The sequence below is a fragment of the Chelon labrosus genome, assembly GCF_963514085.1.
Source record: "Chelon labrosus genome assembly, chromosome: 4".
In the NCBI taxonomy this organism is placed as follows: Eukaryota; Metazoa; Chordata; class Actinopteri; order Mugiliformes; family Mugilidae; genus Chelon; species Chelon labrosus.
This window is the reverse complement of record NC_140340.1, coordinates 10945154-10965980: the sequence shown is the minus strand read 5'-3', so window position 1 is coordinate 10965980 and position 20827 is coordinate 10945154. Positions and strand designations below refer to the sequence as shown.

The 20827-nt window shown below is 40.5% G+C and overlaps 1 protein-coding gene and 1 pseudogene across 2 annotated transcripts; both read right to left on the bottom strand.

Annotated features, from left to right (window-relative positions):
* Positions 1-376: 376 nt before the first annotated feature.
* On the bottom strand, positions 377-6500 carry p4htmb (prolyl 4-hydroxylase, transmembrane b). The gene is made up of 9 exons (XM_084543601.1): positions 5491-6500; positions 5312-5393; positions 4430-4620; positions 4244-4340; positions 3261-3423; positions 2958-3143; positions 2609-2699; positions 2312-2435; positions 377-1135 (listed from the first exon to the last, which is right to left on the bottom strand). The coding sequence occupies exons 1-9, from the start codon at positions 5821-5823 to the stop codon at positions 918-920; spliced, it is 1485 nt and encodes a 494-aa protein (XP_084399727.1). The 5' UTR covers positions 5824-6500; the 3' UTR covers positions 377-917.
* Positions 6501-9240: 2740 nt separating this feature from the next.
* Positions 9241-20335, bottom strand: LOC311486901 (myosin heavy chain, fast skeletal muscle-like; annotated as a pseudogene). The gene is made up of 35 exons: positions 19932-20335; positions 18665-18808; positions 18427-18583; positions 18302-18329; positions 17879-18201; positions 17723-17786; positions 17522-17620; positions 17336-17439; positions 17097-17235; positions 16905-17023; positions 16630-16779; positions 16326-16496; positions 15739-16232; positions 15570-15657; positions 15359-15476; positions 15133-15256; positions 14903-15039; positions 14550-14805; positions 14212-14454; positions 13936-14112; positions 13700-13845; positions 13518-13608; positions 13047-13436; positions 12843-12969; positions 12407-12525; positions 12122-12318; positions 11854-12037; positions 11603-11768; positions 11368-11492; positions 10447-11040; positions 10238-10363; positions 9978-10148; positions 9575-9884; positions 9357-9488; positions 9241-9261 (listed from the first exon to the last, which is right to left on the bottom strand). The product of its transcript is annotated as a myosin heavy chain, fast skeletal muscle-like (transcript).
* Positions 20336-20827: the final 492 nt, after the last annotated feature.

Sequence of the window (20827 nt, the reverse complement as noted above, 5' to 3'; positions counted from 1 at the left end):
AAGGACCAACACTATTTGCCATCACGCCAGTTTGAATAAATTCATTTCTGAAACCGTTTGATTGCAGGACATGCACTACAGCATGAAATTTTAAGGCCTCCAACCACACAGGGACTGAAGCAGAGGATGGAAGAACACTGACTGGATGGAACATCTGAAGCTGAAGAAATTTGTAAATTCACAGATACAAGATACAAGAAATTAACTAAATGTGAATTACTGATTTTTTATTTTATACTCATGTTGTTTTAGCATGTTACTTGAACTGATATTTATATATTCCGTGTTTGCGTGAAATGAAGAGTAATGCCGAGGACGAGAGCTTAATTTAACTTTATTCAGTGTCAAGAGTGTGAGACATTTTTAAGAAATATACAATAAATAAAATGGAACCTGAACATCTGAGCAATATCTTGTGCATTTTCAATGTGTTGTTCATTCTACGAGAGGAGATAGTCATGAATTCAAGGAGAAAAGGCAAGGCAACATGCATCACACCGAGAGTGTGTGAGCCTCTTTTTGGTAATGGCAGCGATAACAAGGTAGGACATTGAAATGTTTACAACTGTCATTTCAACTTTCAAGTGCAATTGTTGCTCATAGCAACGGCAGAACATGTGAAGACAAATCATGCAAAGGAAATTCGTTTTTTTTAATTTTTTTTTTTAATTGCAACTCCTTGATTGCGTTTCTAGTGCAATACTCCTAAAATGGGAAATAAAAGTAGGTAAAAAATAACAGGATATCCAATCAATATTTACCAAAAACCTCTCTTTACTGTTGCATAAACCCACTGTGACCTCATTCCCTGAATAAATCTTGTCTCTACGTACCGGCCACAGAGGCTGCTACGAAAAAACATTGTGCACAGGACTGAGGAAGGCTAGGAAGATTTCTGTATAAATTTGGTCTCGAAGCTACAAGTCTTGGTGGATGCTGGGACTCTGGGTGTCCGTGTTCTGAGTCAGACCTTCATCATCCTCATCCTCTGGCTGCTGTGACACCAACTGCTGGTAGCGAGCCTGCCGCTGGTAATCTGGATCAATGTTGATCCATTTATTGGCGACCCACTTAATGCCTTGGGTGACCACACAGCCTCCGTGTAGAGCATATTCATCCTGCTCCCCCACCCAACCTAATGAGGAAAGCATGCATGACCTTAATTAGCTTTATACTGATTAATGTATTTCTATCAAACCTGAACTATTAAACCATTAGCCTAAACCTTTATGCATACTTATAGTTTATACAGAAGATGCTATACATATTATACAATATTACCTAAAAACATTAAGACTGTATTGAATGTCAACTTTTGACTGCATTATATACACTGATTTTAAATTGTAAGATAAATTCAACTTAATATAAATTATAGTTACATATTTATTTTTGTTTTACCGTCAAAGGGGAATCACCGTTTTTTACAACCTGGACTTTATTTCTGGCATAAAATACTATCATTTACTCACCCATATAACTTTGGTGTCATTTGGAGTTGTTCGGACAATATTTAGATCCACGTGTATCCATGTAGTGGGAGTGACTGGGCCACCGAAACGCAGCCTCTAAATAACGCATTATCTGCCGCGAAACTCGTTCATTTCACCAATATTTTGTTATGATACGCTAGTTCTATTCCCCGTTGAGTCCGGAGTTACCTGTTATTATCATCCAGGGTCTGTAGATTGCTCTACTAACCTCTGACCTGGATGATGTCATCTCAGAGCGCCACGCGCACCCCGCGTGGCTTGTTTACCTGTAATTTGCTACTGCTAGTTTTTTGCAGCATGGCTGAATATTTTTCCGATTCTGAGGACAAACCATGGCAGTAGCAAATTACAGGTAAACAAGCCGACCATCGCGACTGCGTGCGGCGTTCAGAGATGACATCATCCAGGTCAGAAGACATCATCCGGCGTCTGCAGGTCAATCTACAGACGCCGGATGATGATAACAGGTAACTCCGGACTCAACGGGGAATAGCACTAGCGTAGGATAACAAAATATTAGTGAAATGAACGAGTTTCACGGCAGATAACGCGTTATTTAAAGGCTGCGTTTCGGTGCCCCAGTCACTCCCACTATATGGATATATGCAGATCTAAATATCTCCCGAAGGAATACAAATTACACAAAAGTTATATGAGTGAGTAAACAATCGTATTTTATGCCAGAAATAAGGTCCAGGTTGTAAAAAACAGTAGTTCCCCTTTAAGGTACTAAATTATTTCCTCACACCAAATTATTAACCATAAAATAAAGTGCACTTGTAAAATTATCTTTTTTAATTGTGCTTTAATTGACCGACCTCTTCCATCAGAAAGGTAGTTGTACCAGAAAACTGCTGTCCCCTTGGTAGGCTTAACTCTCAGGTTACTCTTGTCACAGTTCCTTCTGGTGTCCAAAAGATCCACGTCATTCTGTATCAGAGACTAAAACAGACACTCAGACTTGGTAAAACCGATCGCTCGACGTCACGTCCGTCCTCTCTCACTGACTCTCAAACAAGTGAGTTAACACAGATATGAAAGACATGCACAGTATGTACACAATGCTTTTGCAGGGCTCTCTGTACACATGTCCAGACCCAGACACAATTACGCACCACTTCATCATAGGTCCTGTTGTCTGCCACAGGGAATGCGGTCTCCCCGCCCCCATCAACAGAGTTCAGGTAGAAGAGAACTGTGATGTACCTAAGTGTGCAACACAGGTTTAAATTGACACACACATGTATGGTGCAAACAAACAGTACACAAACACACACATACGGACACTTAGCAAAACAAGTGGCACGCGCGCACACTTTTCCAACTTCACAATGTTGAGTCAGACAAACTAACATGCCACTTTTCCCAATGGAGAGTCAATGCACAGCTTAGTAAGGACATCAAATGAAGATGAAGTCACGTCTGAACAATCACTGATATCCAGTCAACATTCAGCGATCTCACCTGCACGACGTCTCAAACGGGGTGGAGGTGTTGGCAGCGAGGCGTGTGTGTGTGCACGCCGTTTCCGGGTAGACAGGGCCGCTGTCGTGGTGGGCATGGTAGTGCCCCCCCTCCTCATAGCGAACCACCTGGAGCGGCTCACTGAGGTCCACTAAATGGGGCGGGAGCCGAGTGAGGCGAGTCACCCTTTGTTGGGAAAAAGTAAAGAAGCTGTTATGTTTCATTCTTAAGAAAAGCAACGGTAAACGATTACAGCAGCACCACAGAAATTAAATCTGATGATCACTGCTGTGTCTTCCACACCTTGCCTTGATGTCCTGGAGGACCTGGTGAGATCCTTTGCCCTGGTAGAGCCACGTGTGTCTACTGTTCCTCACCAGCTGACTTCTTTTCACCCCACGCTGCATCAGGAAACGCTGGAAGGCGTCGTTGCTCAGGAGTCTGAACTCTTCTAAACTCAACAAACCTATCCAAAATAGGAGAATGTACATGCAGTCTGGTGTTGCTGAACCTTTAAATGACGAAAAATCAATTCACACATTATTACTACATCACATGGTTACACCAACTCTCTATGAACAGTTTTCTTTAGCATCTCTGTATACAGTATATTACAGTGTATTCAAATGCAATGTATTACAATGCAACATGTACCCACATTTCTATCAAAGAAATTAAATGTATCAAAGAATGCACAGAATATGTTTTGTGATACCAGTTAAAATTAAGTATTAAGTAATTTTTCTAATTTGTCTGCAATATGTTTGTAGAGAAGTTACACCGTTATCATTCTTTGATTCATTCTCTTTCACAATTGTGGTGACCCCCTGTGAATCCAACTCAGCTCTCTCCTGCCCCAACCTGAACAAAAGCTTAACTTGCAAGAATAAGTGAAAGAGAATTACAGCGTGTATGCCACGGTGACCTTTAAACTTTGATCACCAAATTCTAATTCGTTAATCTTTGAGTCCAAGTGAACGTTTGTGACAGATTTTAAGTAATTCACGTGAGTGGGGCACACAGAGACCCCAAAAAACACAATTCCTAAGGCAAAAGCTGTTGCCTATAAACAAAGGAATCTATAGAAATTTCAAAAACTAGTCTATAGGTGGCATGTTTATATTTTTATCAGACAAATTAGGACTACAGGGCTGCTGTATATTTCACATTTTACAAAGTAAAACAATAGTGACATATTAAAGTTAAAGATATTGCATATCTGTGTCTCTAATACTGTGATTTCAAAACGACAGGTTTGCAAAGGACTGCAATGAGTTCTTTCCTACCATTGCCATCTTTATCAGCTTTGAGCCCAGCGTAGATTTCTCTCAGATTCTCTGGTGTGAGCCAGATGCCGTCCCTTACTCGAGAGTGAGTCAGTATCTGTCGGGAGCACAGTGGTAAAGACGGGGTGAGTTAACCGGCTCAGAAGCAAAACAGTACGAGCTCACGTTCCACAAACTGACATACACCTCATGCAGCTGCAGTTGTCCATCCTGGTTGATATCGAGAAGGTTAAAGATCTCCTCCGGGCTGAGGTTGAGCTCCTTGGCCAGTTCTTCCTGACCATCTTGCACCATCAGCTGGCTCTCCATCAGACCCTTCAGCTGCGCCAGCTGCATCACCACGCGACACTCGTCCTCCGACAGAAACCCAGGGATCTCTGTAGCAATGCACAAACAGAGATGAAGCCACAGAGGAAACTCTCTGGAAGTCACCAAGAGCACATGTTTGCAGAATTCCTTTCTGCAGGCTAAAACTGAAATGATTAGTCACATAATCATTATCAATGTAAAAATGAATCTGCAACAGCAAACACATTGATTTGCACTATTATAAAATATTTGGAACATTTTCCGAGTAAAGAAAATCATTCCAAAGCATGCAGACAATGTTTCAGTCAGTTACCAGTTCATTAATTCATCCATCAATATCTACCCTGAACCAATAATATATAAATATAATCATGCTACTGATACAAAACTAAAGAAGAGAACAGAAAACAGCTGAATGAACTGTACACGGTCGTATTTATTATGTGTGTACACCATCTTTACTGCATGCCATATGTTGATGAATCGTGTTCTTCGGGTACAGATGTATTTCTGCTCTTTAGCCAGTCAGCTAGAAGCTTTTAACTGGATCAGATGTGCAAAGCTGAGGGAGAGCAGTTGCCTCAGGACTTATTGGCCTATTCCATGTAGCAGTGATTGATTTTAGGATGGGGTGTGATGAAGATGAAAAAAAAAAAAGATGACCTGAATGTAACATATGTCTGTTTCCATATTTCAGTAAACCTGTTTGGCCATTAGAGGCTACAATCTCTTTATCCACATGGGTGTCCTGACTCTTACCAAACAGCAGAGGTTTCAGGCTCAGAGTCCGCATTTCATGCACTTTTCCGGGAACCAGTGACACCTTCTGGACGTGTCCCACCTGAAAGATGTGATTACGGTGATGCACGAATGTGTGTCAGACAAACACAAAGGGAGTAAAAGTAAGACTGCGAGTGACGCATCGTCACAGTACGCACCCGTATCCCCTCTATCCTCGTCAGGGAAACGTCGCGCTGGAAGTCGGGTTTCGATGGCGGACGTCGAGACTCGGAGCGCTGGTGGCCACCGGGGGGAGCATCGCGGCTCCGGCTCGCGTCGTCCTGCCCGCTGCTGTAGTGCACGTAAAAGAGCAGCGCGATAACGTTAATGATGTACACATGGAAAAACACCATCACCACCACGAAGTACGAGCGGGAGCACACGCTGCTCTTGTTGCAGGGGAGGCGCTCGCACGGCGGCCGGAGCGGCAAGGTCGCGCTCCCGGACAGAGTCGTGTCCTCAGCCTCTGGGGTTTCCTGGTCGTCAGTCATTGTGGTGAGATTCGAGGAGTTGATAGTTCCTCAGCAGCAGAGTTCATTGGATTCAATCAAACCACAAGATTTGGTGGTTGCTCAGAAAGTGGCAGATGCAAAGAGTGACTGATGCCCGGTTTAATTAAAAGAGGAAAATCCTTAAAAGCTCTCGGGCCAGTTTCTCCCCCTGCAGAAATTAAACTGAAGTCGCTGCGCATCGAAAAACAACAACAAACAATGGTGGTGGAATGAAACTGCACCCTGGTCTTTAAAGCTGCAACGTCAGCAATCGCACGAATAGTATGATTATATTTTCTCCCAAACGAATCAGTGCTGCATCCTCGGACAGTCTTGTTTACACTGCAGCAGCGGTCCCAGTCCCAGTCAGCAGCAGCGAGGCGCACTGCGCATCCAAAACCACTGCGGAGCTCATCTCAGAAACCCGCTCCATGGACCCGAACCAGCATCATCCGACAGGCTGCAATAACCCCATATAATAGCAAACCTGAAACTCTGAACATAGCAAACCGGCCTGCGCTTTATCTCATTATTTACATGACTGTGCCAGAGCGTCCCCGTTGACAGCAACAGCCTGCTCACCGTGTAATGCTGACCTCTGCCGGCCTAACACGGCAATAACATCTTCGTGTGTGTATCCCACACAGTGCAGGGCCTCAGTATGTCTCTCGTGTTTTCTTCTTGGCCAGCCTATAACTATCAGTCTATTAATACTATTAATAATAAAATAACATTATAACAAGTCCAGCATGTTTTTGGTCCAGTCTACTTTAAACGCCTGCTTGCTATGTAAAAATGTATTTATTTATTCATAAAGGTCCTCATGTAGTTTAAAATTTATACTCAGGTCTCCACAGGATGTCTAATATATTCAGATATGCATCTCAATAACTTGATGGCTAAAGTCTCAAACTAAATTTTGAGAGTCCCCAAATAATTTCTAAGATCTCACAAATGCCATGAAGAATATTTACTGTATAATTAGAAATAACAATTACAATAATGCCTTTAATCAGTAATTAAATCTTTAAAGTAGCCTATGGATTTTATTTTCTAGTTGACACAGTTGTAAAAGTCAAGCAGGGCCTAAGTTAATTTGTGAAACGACATGTTTCCACTAGTATTAATTGTCCAGATCATCATCCAGATCATCACCTTACACCGTACCGTTTTTGAATTTTGTATAATTTTTTGAAAATGGTGAAAAATGTAATAATTTTGTGACCATTTTATAATAATACATCACACTAAATAGGTTATACATGATTACAAACACTAGAGGGCAGTGTTTACCTTCATAGTAAATGAATCTTGTAATCTAGGTTTTAAATTAAACGCTCAGAAATAACATGGCTGCTTTGACTGAGACTCTGTGTGGAGTGTACGTTAACACCAATCCTGTCCAACATATTCATCTGTGATGTGTGTGGAGCCAAAGATCATTTCCATTATTCATTGCTTTCAACAACTCACTTGTACTAACATGAGTGTTGATTCACTTGATTAGAAACAATGCTGGTAATTCAGTGTCATCTTGCAGAGGCCATCACTAGCATCTAATAAGCATCTGATACTGATTGTGTATATACGATATCTATTCAGTCATTTATCCTCTCAATTACAACCCACACAAAGAATAAAACTGGGCCCAGACCTTGTTTTATCCTGAGGAAATTGCGACTAAAATAATCTTGATCTCAAGGACTTTTGCATCTTGATTTTCAAGCACCAGCTGCAGTCTTTATGAGTTCGCTCCAGATAAACTTGTGCAAGGGAAACATTCCAGTTTGAGCAAATACATTACTCTTCATGAAGCATGTGCCTTTGTAGTTTAGGGTAATTTAATCAAACCTTTAGACATAAGATCTGCAATACTGCTCCAGTGTAAGGTCAACGGCGTTTTGCCTCAAACGATAGTCCAGGACATCACAGTGTCCAACTTGTATTATGATTCAGTATTTTAGTTGCAATAATATCTTACCACCAAATGAAATGATGTACAATTCTATGATATTACTAGAGGTTTTAGAGACTTTTGTTTTCTACAGTAAAAAAAAAAATAAAAAAAAAATATATATATATATATATATATATATAAATATATATATATTTCTTATATACAGCATTTTTAAAAAAAAATGTGCATCTTAAAATAAAAAGCATAAAAAATATATAATATATTAATTTTCATTCACATCCTGACAAGACTCGACCAGTTTTATTTCCCGTGTGTTGTGTTTGAACACAAATTTGATTGGCTGTGTAGCATCATGTGACATTATTTACAACCCATGCAATTGGTTTGTGAACTTCCTGGACCTTTAAAGCTGCGCCGTACAGACTAAAACAGCAGCACCAGTTACGTTTCGAAATAGTTTGCGCCAAAATAATTAAATATTTGCCAAAAAACAAACAAACAAACAAACAAAAAAACTGTTTTCAGAGATATAAGTCGATATATCACTCACATAACATGTTTTATATTGTTATATTAAATTCATTTTAAATTTAAATGTATAAGTTCCAGGAAATACAACCTGAGAAAAACCTACAATTGATATCCAAATGTATTTTCCTAACGGTAGTTGAAAAACATAACGAGTTTTCAGACTTATTTTTTGACGATGCCCAATTTCCGGCTTCTGGCTGCCATCTTTGTTTTACTTAAAGAGTCCCAACGTTCGTAACCGCAACAGGTGGGAACAGGTAAAAATGAGGTGTTTAGTTCAGGACGTATTTTTGTTCCAAGAGAAAGGAGACGTTTTAGAACCAACCTGGAATATCTCCTAAAGATTACATAGCGTTTTCAATGCCATACTTTGTTTTGTATCATTGAATGTAGTTAATCTACCATTATGTAGCAGTAGCAAAGAGAAAATAGCAGGTAGCATTACCTTGAAGGCAAAATAAAAAACAAACCTGGTTTGAAAGCGGTGTTGCTAATATAACAAGACTTGTTTCAGGATAATGGAAAGAAAACCTCACAATTAAACATTCAGGTGTTTATTTTACGGCATGTTTGGTGATATAGGTTTACTTTATGCAAACTAGTACATGTTTAATGAGCTAATGGCTAATTTTGTGTTTTTGTCATATAAAGTATAAATAATCTGTGGAAGCTTAATGGTGATATCTAATAATTAAAAACATGTCCAATATATGGAAATATAAATACAGTATATATGTGTGTGTATGTAATATCTATGTAGATATTATAGAATTACATCATTGTACCTACACACAGTATATTTGGTACCTCGTAAGGTTTGAAATACATATCAGTTATTTAATCACAGACAAATTTGTTGCAACAACTTTTTATTGACTTTAGGTTGTCACTTTACATGTTAAAAGGAACAAGTAACAAGATACTCATATTGTATGATTTCTTGTTACTGTATAATCTTCATGTCTTCATCACTCTTCCGCATCCTTGCTCTGAAATAGTGCAACAATGACATGTTAAACATAAATGAACAAGGTTTAATAAGACGAACATTTCCACAAAATGAATTCTACTGTTATTTTTTTACCTTGTTAATTTCACGACTCTTTGCCCTCAGCTTGTTGACCTGGGACTCAGCGATGTCAGCACGCTCCTGAGCTTCCTCCATTTCGTGCTGCACCTTCCTGTACCTGGACAGGTGAGAGTTGGCCTGCTCCTCCTGCAAAATGAGCCATAATAAAGTCCGAATCAGCGGATGGGAGTGACACTGTCAAAATATGTGTGATGATTATCCAGTGTACTCACAGCCTCCTCAGCCTGTCGCTTGTAGGATTTCACTTTGAGCTGCAGCTTGTCCACTAGATCTTGGAGTCGGGTGATATTCTTCTTGTCCTCCTCAGTCTGTTGTAAGAAATAACAAAATATTGTAATACAAATGTAATCCTCGCTTAAATATGGTAATAATTTGATAGTCTTCTTTATTATGCATGTGATGTGAATAGCAATTGACCTGATAGGTGAGCTCCTTCACTCTTCTCTCATATTTTCGCACTCCCTTGACAGCATCAGCACCACGTCTCTGTTCAGCATCAACTTCAGCCTCCAATTCTCGAACCTTGATGGAACCAAAATGCAATGATTTTTAAAATTAAAAGTCTTTTCCAGGTTTACAGCAAATACGGAATAAGGTTGTCCTCGTGATACATGCCCTGGACTCCAGTTTCTGGAGCTGCTTCTTTCCACCCTTCATGGCCAGATTTTCAGCCTCATCCAGACGGTGCTGCAGGTCCTTCACTGTCACCTCCAGGTTCTTCTTCATCCTCTCCAAATGAGAACTGGTGTCCTGCTCCTTCTTCAGCTCTTCTGCCATCATGGCAGCCTGAAATCGTAAAGGTTTTGTGTTTTCAATTGTTAGAGTGTTACACATGTATTGAATACATGGCTTAGATAAGGATCATGATGACTCACATCAGTGATGGCCTTCTTTGCCTTCTCTTCAGCATTTCTTGATTCCTGAACAGCATCTTCCACTTCACCTTGGATCTGAATAAGGTCAGCCTCCAGTTTCTTCTTAGTATTGATGAGGCTGGTATTCTGGACAAGTAATAGTTTGGATTAAATACTGTCATTTTAAGTTGTTAGTTGTTAAACTTATCTTTATTTAAATCTTCACATACCTGAGAGTGCAGCAGTCCCACACGCTCGCTGGCATCCACCAGCTCCTGTTCAGCTACTTTGCGTCCTCTGTCTGTCTGCTCCAGAGCAACTCTCAGCTCCTCGATCTCAGCCACCATTAGATTGTTCCTGCGCTCCACCATTGCAACCTGCTCCTTCATGTCTTCCTGACCTCTAATGGCTTCATCAAGGTGCAGCTGGGCATCCTGAATTGTACAAAATTGATAGATATCAGCTTTCAGCTGCTTCTTAAAAACAAGATGCTCTGCCACAATATTCCAACTTACCTTAAGCTGTCCCTGCACATTCCTCAGCTGTTTCTGGGCTTCAGCTGCCTGGCGGTTTGCATGGCTCAACTGAATCTCCATCTCGTTGAGGTCTCCCTCCATCTTCTTCTTGACTCTCAGGGCATCATTCCTGCTTCTGACCTCTGCATCCAGAGTGCTCTGCATGGACTCCATCACTCTCTGGCTGTTCCTCTTGATCTGTTCAATCTCCTCGTCCTTCTCTGCAAGTTTTCTGTCAATCTCACTCTTGACCTGGGTCAGTTCAAGCTGAACACGGAGAATCTTGGATTCCTCATGCTCCAGGGTAGCCTGTGAAAAAGTGTGACCTTTATCAGCTGTAGCACAGGACATTTCATTTATTAAAAATAGAGAAACTGAGTCATAGTGAAGTATAGCTTAGACGTGTCATGTCTGACACCTTTGCAGGATGAGTCTTACACAGATATGCCGCTTATGTTTAGTTCTTTTTTGCAGTATTTTAGGTTTGCATCTTTGGTTCAGATTTTTAGTTTGGTTAAGAGTTATACATTTCTGTTTTCACTACATATCGTTCTGTTGTTCAGTGTCTGAATTTTATATTTGGACATGGTGGTTCTCCTGTCACTGTAACTATATATAAATGGAGCTCAGTTTTACCTCTGCCTCCTCCAAAGCAGTCTGAATTTCGGACTTCTCAGTTTCCACTGTCTTCTTCCCCTTCTCCAGTTCATGGATTGTCTTACCAGTCTCACCAAGTTGTTCACTCAGGTCTGAGATCTCCTCTGTTGGTGCAGATTATGGTTGCAAAGACATAAAAAAGGTATTTTTAATCATCAGAATACTTAAGACAGATTGTGTATTAAGAAAAGAAGGACAGGATTCATTGTCTTACGTTGGAGGTTCTTGTTCTCCCTCTTCAGGGTCTCCAGTTGGTCAAGAGATTCTTCATAGGAATTTTTCAGTTTGAAAAGCTCAGTGCTCATTGAGCGAGCCTCTTTTTGAGATCCTTCCAGCTCTGCCTGACTCTCCTCATATTTTTGCTTCCACTCTGCAAGAACCTGAAGGTTTACAAAATTGTTTAGTGTTCCCTTTTTTTGTTTACCCCACATCTCACACTCACATGTGCACACAAAAATGTGATACCTTGTCAAAGTTCCTTTGTTTCTTGTCAAGGTTTGCAGCCAGAGCGTTAGCTCTCTCCACATCGATCATCAGGTCCTCCACTTCACCCTGCAGTCTCTGTTTAGTCTTTTCCAGAGAGGCACATTTGGCATTCACAGCCTCGATGGATTCCTCTGCATCCTGAAGACGCTGAGCAAGCTTTTTCCTGTTAACAATAATCCATTTTCAAACTTACAGTGTCAAAACATAACACTATTACAAGTGGACAGAGATAAAACTGAAGACTGACTTTGCCTCCTCCAGCTCCTCAGTGCGCTGAATGGCATCAGTCTCATACTTGGCTCTCCACTGAGCCACCTCGCTGTTAGCCTTGGACATTGCACGCTGCAGCTCAGCTTTGGCCTCCTGCTCCTCCTCATACTGCTCTCTGAGCAGGTCACAGTCATGACGAGACGACTGAACAGCATGAGCCAGGGCGTTCTTGGCCTACAAAATAAATGTGATTAATATTTGAACCCAATCATTACATGGCCTCTTATCTCTGTGAGTATCTCGCTGCATTATAAATTGTTACCTTAACTTCCTCCTCTATGTGCCTCTTCAGCTCTTCAATCTGCTGAGTGTAAGCCTGTTTGCCTCTGGTCAGCTGAGACACAAGAGCTTCCTTCTCCTCCAGCTGACGAATACTTTCACCTATTCAAAGATCATCATTAATGGTATGTACATCAGAGGATCACAAGATGTAGATTTCACATAAAGGTTGTAAATACATAACTGATGCCCCACACATTTTTTGCTGTTGCAACTGAAGAAGAACTTAAATCTTGGATTTGTCAACTTGCTGTATCATCACCATGAAAACTACCGTAAGAACATGTCTCCATATTTAACTTGTAAAATTTAAATGAACACTGTAAGAAGCTGTTAAGGGATGCAGGGTTGTCTCCTTTTGTAGGAGCTTTGATTTTGTAGTTTTGTACTTTAAAGTAGCTGTAAAGTGAAGTTCATACCAGTTTCAGTTTGAAGTCGCGCTTTCTGTGCACTAATGTCATTCAGCTGGCGAACGTTCTCATCGTTCTTGGATTTGAGCTCACTTAGTTGATCCTCTAATGTCCTGCACATTTTTTCAAGGTTAGCCTGATAAAAGAAAACATATATTAGTAAAAACAAAAAGACTGAAGTTTCTTTTCACTTAATGTACATTTATCAATCACCTTTGCTTTGGCAATAGACTCCATATTGCTTGAGAGGTCATCGATTTCCATCTTATATTCGCTCTTCTCTTTCTCCAGCTTCTGTTTGACTCTCTGGAGGTTATCAATCTGTTCTCCCAGCTCTGCCACGCTGTCGGCCTGCTTCTTGCGGAGAGCTGCAGCGGTGGCCTCGTGCTGCAGGGTGGACTCTTCGAGATCACGACGCAGCTTTTGAAACTCGGCCTCGCGCTTCTTGTTCATCTCGATCTGAGCTGCAGTGGCTCCACCAGCTTCTTCAAGCCTCTCGCTGATCTCCTCAAGTTCCCTGGCGAGATCAGACCTCTGCTTCTCCACCTTGGCCCGAGCAGCCCTCTCAGCCTCAATCTCCTCTTCCAGCTCCTCAATTCGAGCCTGAAACACAGAAAAAGTTTAAGAGGAACTTCTTAAAGATATATGAACTTTCTCTTGCTATGACTGATACTCTAAGTGTACCTGAAGTTCCTTTATCTTTTTCTGTAACTGGATTCCAAGAGACTGCTCATCCTCAATCTTACTCAGGAGCTGGCTTATCTCAAAGTCCTTTCTAAAGGGGAGGAAAAGTTTTCACACATTAAAGCTGTAAAGCCTCTCACAGAGTCCCTTACCAATACCAATACATAAATTCGTATTCTTACTTCTTTATTTTCTCTTCAGACTGCTGCTTGTCATTCTCCAGATCCATGATGGATTCCTGAGCCAGTTTCAGATCTCCTTCCAGCTTCCTTTTTGCTCGCTCAAGATCCATACGGAGCTTCTTTTCTTGCTCCAGAGAGCCTTCAAGCTATTGAATATATGAACAATGTGAGCAGTTTGAAGGGGGATTTCAATATATGTTGATGTATTCAAATATACAGTATTTATAAGAACTCACATCATCCACTTGTTGCTCCAGCTTGGTCTTAGCCTTTGTCAGAGTGTTGACTTTGTCTTCCTCTGCCTGGAGATCATCGAGGGTCTGCTGATGGGCCTCTTGGAGGGCTTTCTTCTCTTTGGTCAACTTGGCAATGGCCTCATCTTGAGAAGCCATTTCCTCTGTAAGGTTTTTGACCTATAAAGTTTGGCATGAAATTTAATAAGCTCAAAGTTTTTTTATTAACACAGAAGTAAAGTGATATCTTAATGGTATTAAGGGCACAAGTCATATAACCTTGTTCTCAGTGGCATGTTTCTCTTTTTCCACTTTGGCCAGGGTGAGCTCTAAGTCATCAATGTCTTTCTTCAACTCAGAGCACTCATCCTCCAGCTTCCTCTTCTTTGCAGTCAGCTCGGCATTCATTTCCTCCTCATCCTCCAGTCTCTCGGATGTCTCTTTGAGTTTGGCCTCAAGCTGGATTTTTGCTTTAATGAGCCCCTCACACCTTTCCTCTGCATCAGCAAGGTTTTCACCTTCCTAAAAGTCAATGCAAGTATGTCTGTTAGTCAAATGATTTGTTTCATTTTGGAAATCTAGTATACATGTGATTGCGGTTTGGTGATCACACTCACAGACTGCACTTGCAACAATAAGTCATTCTTCTCCTGTAGCAGAGAAACCATCTTCTCCTCCAGTTCTTTCTTCTTAGCCAGAGCCTTTGTTAGGTCTTCTTTGGTCTTTGCAAACTCCTCTTTCATTTGGGCCATCTCTTTCTCAGTCTCTGCACTCTTCAGCAGAGGCTTAATCTTGAAGTACAGCTTCATCCATGGCCAGGTTTTGACATTCATGAATGCGCGGATGTTATACTGGATGGCAAAAATTGCTTCTCTGATGAAACAAAGAAAAAGTGAGTTGGAAAATTATTATTTATTATATAAAGTTCCAGCTTCTAAATTTAAAGATCTGCAACAGACAGAAGCATTACCTTCTTTCCATCATCTTGACAAACTCTGTCCTCATGAGGAAACCTCTGCAGAGAGCCTGAGTCATTGTGACCAGCTCAGCCAGTTTCTCATCTCTCATCTCCTCCAGAGTTCCCAGCAGACCGGCTTTGAAGAACACCTGAGAGTCCGTAAAGCAAAAGCCTTATAAAGTTGTTGATTAGTGACAATAGTGTGAGCTACACCTCTCTGTAAACAGCATTTTTAACTGTACCTTTGTGTGTCCAAATTTGTACTGAGTATGGTCAACATCAATAGAGCCCAAGAGTTTCTCTGAGGCCTTCTTGTTGTCGATGAACTGTCCCTCAGGGATGACACTGGCATTCAATACTTTGTATCTAAATGCATAATATTTCATTAGTTTAGTCAGATACATTATCTTAAAGACGAAACAAAAAGAACATGCTCTTTAGTGCTTGTGAAGATGATGCTTCTTCTACCTCTGCTTGAAGTCACCATAGAGGATCCTGCTGGGGAAACCTTTCCTGCAGATCCTGATACCTTCCAGCACACCGTTACACCTCAGCTGGTGGATGACCAAGAAGTTCTCCATGAGACCTATAATATAACGTACATTTATCAGAAGGTAGTGATAAACTGACAAACGTTTAATACACATTTAATGATACTGTTCTTTTGATGATGAGGTACCTGGTGTCTTTGATTCGTTGGGAATCAAACAGCGTACGAAATGAGGATGAGTGCTCCTCAAGTTGGTCATCAGCTTGCCCAAATTCTCCTGAAGAATGAAAATTTAATTAACAAATGGATCAATGCAAACATAAATGAAAATACATTTGTTGTTCTTTTCGTATCTTACCCGGAACAATGCAGACACCGTCTGGAAGGAGCCTCCCTTCTTCTTGCCACCTTTCTTGCCACCGCCACCGCCACCCTCAGCTGTCAGTAAAACAATAACATGATATGATGATTCAATTCACAAGTAATTTGATCCTAAATTTAAAATTTTAGTATTCAACAATGTAGAGATAGAAATCAACAGGTACCGTCAGCTGAGGAGTGTGATGCATAAAGGAAAGCCAAGAGTTTGACTGAAGACTTCTGGTACAGCTGGACTACAGAGTCGTTCAGAGGGTCTTTGTTCTTGTCCAGCCAGCCATTGACATTGTAGTCAACAGTGCCAGCATAGTGCACCAGGGAGAAATGCGCCTCAGCTTTGCCTTTGGTAGCTTTGGGTTTCTGGAACGGGGCACTTTTTCCAAGATGTTGGTCATAAAGTTTGTTCTTGAAGGTCGTGTCTGTTGCCTTGGGGAACATGCACTCCTCTTCAAGGATGGAGAAGATGCCCATTGGCTGTCACAATGAAATGAAAAGGTTAATTTAAACAGCAGCTTTCAAGCCATTACACGATCTTCTGTGTTTTTGAAAATACAGCAAGTGCCTCACCTTCTCAATAAGCTCAATGCAAGCAGCCAAGTCCATACCAAAGTCAATGAACTCCCACTCAATTCCCTCTTTCTTGTACTCTTCTTGCTCCAGGACAAACATGTGATGGTTGAAAAACTGTTGCAGTTTTTCGTTGGTGAAGTTGATGCACAGCTGCTCCAAGCTGTTGAACTGATAATTAAAAAGAAAAAGGTGGATTAGCATTTAATCAAGCCTACATAACTTTAGGATAATTAACACATTTTGATACACAATTCTTTATGCATTAACATTTAAAAATATTAAATTGTATAACCAAACTTACATCAAAGATTTCAAACCCAGCAATGTCGAGCACACCGATGAAGAACTGCCTTGGCTGTTTGGTGTCCAGCATCTCATTGATTCTGATGACCATCCACAAGAACATTTTCTCATAGACAGACTTGGAGAGAGCCATCACTGCATTGTTGACCTGATTTTACAGAAACAAATGTCACTGATTATTTGATTGGATGTGGTCAGCACAAACAATAAATTAGTTTAACGTTTCAGTTAAACATTATAAAGTGATCTCATGACTGTATGAGAACATTTCACCTGTGGGACAGTCTGACCCTTGGTCACAAACTCATTTCCAACTTTCACTCTGGGATAACACAGAGCCTTCAGCAGGTCTGCAGAGTTCAGGCCCATGAGGTATGAGATTTTGTCTGCCACTGAAAAAGAAAGAAAGAACATTTAGTAAAACAGTTTTTTTAATAAACAAAAGGAAAGTGAAATGCAACATACCCTCAGTGCCATCAGGCTCAGCCTGCTCTTCTCGCTGCTTCTGCTTAAACTTCATGTTTCCATGTTGCATCACAGCTCCAGTCAGCTTAAACATGCTGATCTTCTCCTCTGCAGTGAAGCCCAGGATGTCAATGGCAGTCTATGTATTAAATGAAATAAAAAAAACATAGGTTTAAAAACAGAAATTAAAACATTCCTTTCCAATGTTTTAACAGTTGTGTATATTTTATGATTCTTACATCAGTAGCAATGAATTCTTCAACGTCATCGATACTCTTGACAGTGATTTCTCCCTGACTGACCATGGGGTAGTCATAAGGGTTGGTGGTGATGAGTAGAGCCTCTGAGAAAAAAAAGTGAATTCTTGTCAGCAAATATCCATTACACAGCAGGTAATAGTGTTAAAAAAACTTATCATATTCTACCCAGTAGCTCAGGTTTGTGGCCTGTCATGAGCTGGTAGAAGATGTGGTAACTTCTCTCAGCAGACAGCTGGAACGTCACTCGAGACTTCTCCAGCAAATCTGTACAACAAGGCAAAACAATATGGGAGTAAGAAAACAGTAGATTTTCTATGAGTTGAACGCACATAACCAAACCAAGTGCTCTGTCATTATTAGCCTTACATGTTTCAATGTCTGCAGAGGCCAACTTTCCAGTTGTCCCAAAATGGATTCTGATGAATTTACCCTATTCAGAAGAAGAATGTTGATAAGAGTTACTGTATAACTTTTTGCTTTTTTAAAATATTGTTTTCTACAATTTAGTTAATGAAGACTTACAAAGCGGGATGAGTTGTCATTCCTCACAGTCTTGGCATTACCATAAGCCTCCAGCAGTGGGTTGGCTGCAATGATTTGATCCTCTAGCGACCCCTTCATTTAGAAAACAATCCAGGAGAAAAAAAACAATACTTCATACCTGATGGTCATAGAACATGATCAATATGTCTGTGTGAGCTTAACTGACACTTCTTGGGATGAGTTCCTTTACCTGCATTTTCCCAGAAACATGCTCAGATTTCTTTCCTCCAGCAACTGCGATTGTCGCAAAGTACTGGATGACACGTTTGGTGTTGACAGTCTTTCCTGCACCAGATTCTCCACTGGTTTGAGAGGTGTGATCAGAGATATAATTAAAACACCTTTAATATTGCTATTATATATGTAAAATATGTGTCATCATGTAAAACTGTTGTCACTTACGTAATCAGGATTGACTGATTTTCCCTATCTGGAAGACATTAGAATTATAAAAAAATAGTTAGTTGACTTCTGAAGTATGGCTGCTGTACATATGAACCTACACTATCTTATAAACTGATCGGTACCTTGGAGCATGAACTGATAGGCGTTATCAGAGATGGAGAAGATGTGGGGTGGAGCCTCAATCCTCTTTTTGCCTCTGTATCCTGCAACAACCACTGCATCGTACACTGGGAGCCACTTGTAGGGGTTCACGGTGACGCAGAACAGCCCAGAGTAGGTCTGTGGAGTAGGAGAGGATCAGTAGTGACACATCTTCCTGTAATCATGATAAGTTTCATCTACTGATGAAGACAAACTCACGTAGATCATCCATGCTGCATAGCGCTCTTTGAGGTTATACAGCACAGCAGGCTCGTTGAGGTGGGTCATCATGGCCATGTCCTCAATCTTGTCAAACTTTGGTGGGTTCATGGGGAAGATGCCATCGTCCTTTACAGTGATGGTCTGACAAAGGGAGAGAGGAGGTACAGACATAAGCTGAGTTACCAACTAGCAGTCATATTTGTCTAATTTGAAAAGACAGGACAGTTGAATAAAGTAAAGTAAAATACAGTAGGGTGCTACTTTCCTACACATTTCCTGCATTCCTTTCAAATGTACATACAAAACTGCAAATGTTAATGACAGCTTACTAATGTGAATGAAACTACATGCATTTCAGGACATCTTTTGCTATCCTCCCTTTTGCTTTAATTATAGCATGTACTTGAGCTGGAAGGTTAGTGCAAAACATAATAAGCCATGATATCCCAGCATAATCTCACAATCTTTAAAAGAGTTTCTCGAGATGTCAGAAAATGTTTGCCCCATATAATGTTCAGTGCGAATGTGGTCAGTGAACTGTGTAGAATTGTTCTTGACTTTTTTTTTTTGGTCTTGCAAAGCTGAGATGTGCTTGGCCTCATTATCCTGGGGCAGTAAAAATCCTTTTCCACAATCATGCGAACTAAAGGGTGTAGCAAGAATCAAGTGCCTCTTCTCTGTGGTCAAATATGAATCGATTATGGGCGGATGACCAACTCCAGAGCAGGCAAAAAAAAAATCATCCTCAATGAAATTCTGGTATATGTCTTAGAGCATTTGGCCTATTTTCCCTACGTGAGAAGTGGTTTAAAGACATATACGTTATTTAGATAGCAAATCCTGCATCTTTGATACTGAGTCAGTTTCTGTAAAGCTTTTTAGAGCGCCTTAAGTAATAACTTCTTTTGTTTATAAATGTTTTTAAGCCTTTAAGCTTGTGACTATTTCCTAGACTGGAAGCCAGCTTGAACTTTTCCCAAAACATTTCTTGAGGAAAGATGGTCTGGAGACGCTCTGTTGAGTAATGACTATGCCCCGGCAATGATCTGCTCACCAGCCAAATTGTTTGGGAAGTACTTCTGTATTGTTGACAGAAAAGTAACAGTCACGCTGTCATACAAGTCATCTATGCGCTGTGGACTTTGTTTACAACAAATGGCTCTAATTGGTTGTCGGACTATCAAGTTGCATGCATAGCTGTAGCTGGTTTCTACATCCAACTGTTTGTAAATGTGAAACTTAAATTTCAGTGCTGTGTCCTTACCTTTCCACACAGAGTCTCCACGGTGGCTTTACCACCCTCTTTCTTGACAAGTTTCCCCTTGAGGTACATCTCAGTGGGCTCACTCACGAAGTAGGCTGTTTTAGCATCAAAGGGGGTGTTCTGAGCTTCTATACGCTCCCTTTCTGGCTTCCGGAGGTAAATGGCCGCCGGGCCAAAACACTCCATTTCCGAATCACCACTCATGATGACCCTTTACTGGAAGTGAAGTAAAAAGACGGTTAGTTAGGTAAGATAAATCATGTCTAGATAATGACGAGCACAGTCAAATGAATATACTGTATAGCTATTGTCATATCAGAATTTAAAGAAGTACCAAAATTTGTGATGCTCATCACTCATAACACAAAATCTTTGCATTCCATTTACCTTGGTGGACACCAGGTGAACAGGGGTTTTTCTTCCGTTAGACTTCAATGCAGACTTCTGAAAAAAAAAAAAACAGCAAATGTTCATCATATGTTAATTTAAAATATGTTGGGAAAAGTGAAGCTACCTACCATCTGTTTATAGCTTTAAAAATGCTTATCTTTTATACTAAAAAATAAATAAAAAATCTGTATGACACATATGATGATTGGCAGCATTTTAATACATAAGACCCAAAGGGACTTACCTTTGCTTGGTTCCTGTACTTGGTGGTGGTTTGCTGCCCCTTTTATAGAGAGTGATGGGAGTCTATCACATGTGCATTGCTCTATTTGGTAATGTCCCCTGCTGTTATGCTTGTGCAGTATTTCTTATCACTGTCTGTGTCCTTACACAGTTTATGTGATGCCCTCCATGCCAAATAATTGACATGCCAAAAGGGTAGAGTTTGTAGGGAATTTGGGTTTTATTTTTTAGAAGTGATATTTCTGTATCTGATTTTTCTTAGT

Coding starts and splice junctions, on each gene's coding strand:
- p4htmb (XM_084543601.1), bottom strand. CDS start 5,823: ATGACTGACGACCAGGAAACCCCAGAGGCTGAGGACACGACTCTGTCC. Junction 4,341..4,429: donor GACAACTGCAGCTGCATGAG/GTGTATGTCAGT, acceptor TGCTCCCGACAG/ATACTGACTCACTCTCGAGT. Junction 3,424..4,243: donor AGCTGATAAAGATGGCAATG/GTAGGAAAGAAC, acceptor TATTTTGGATAG/GTTTGTTGAGTTTAGAAGAG.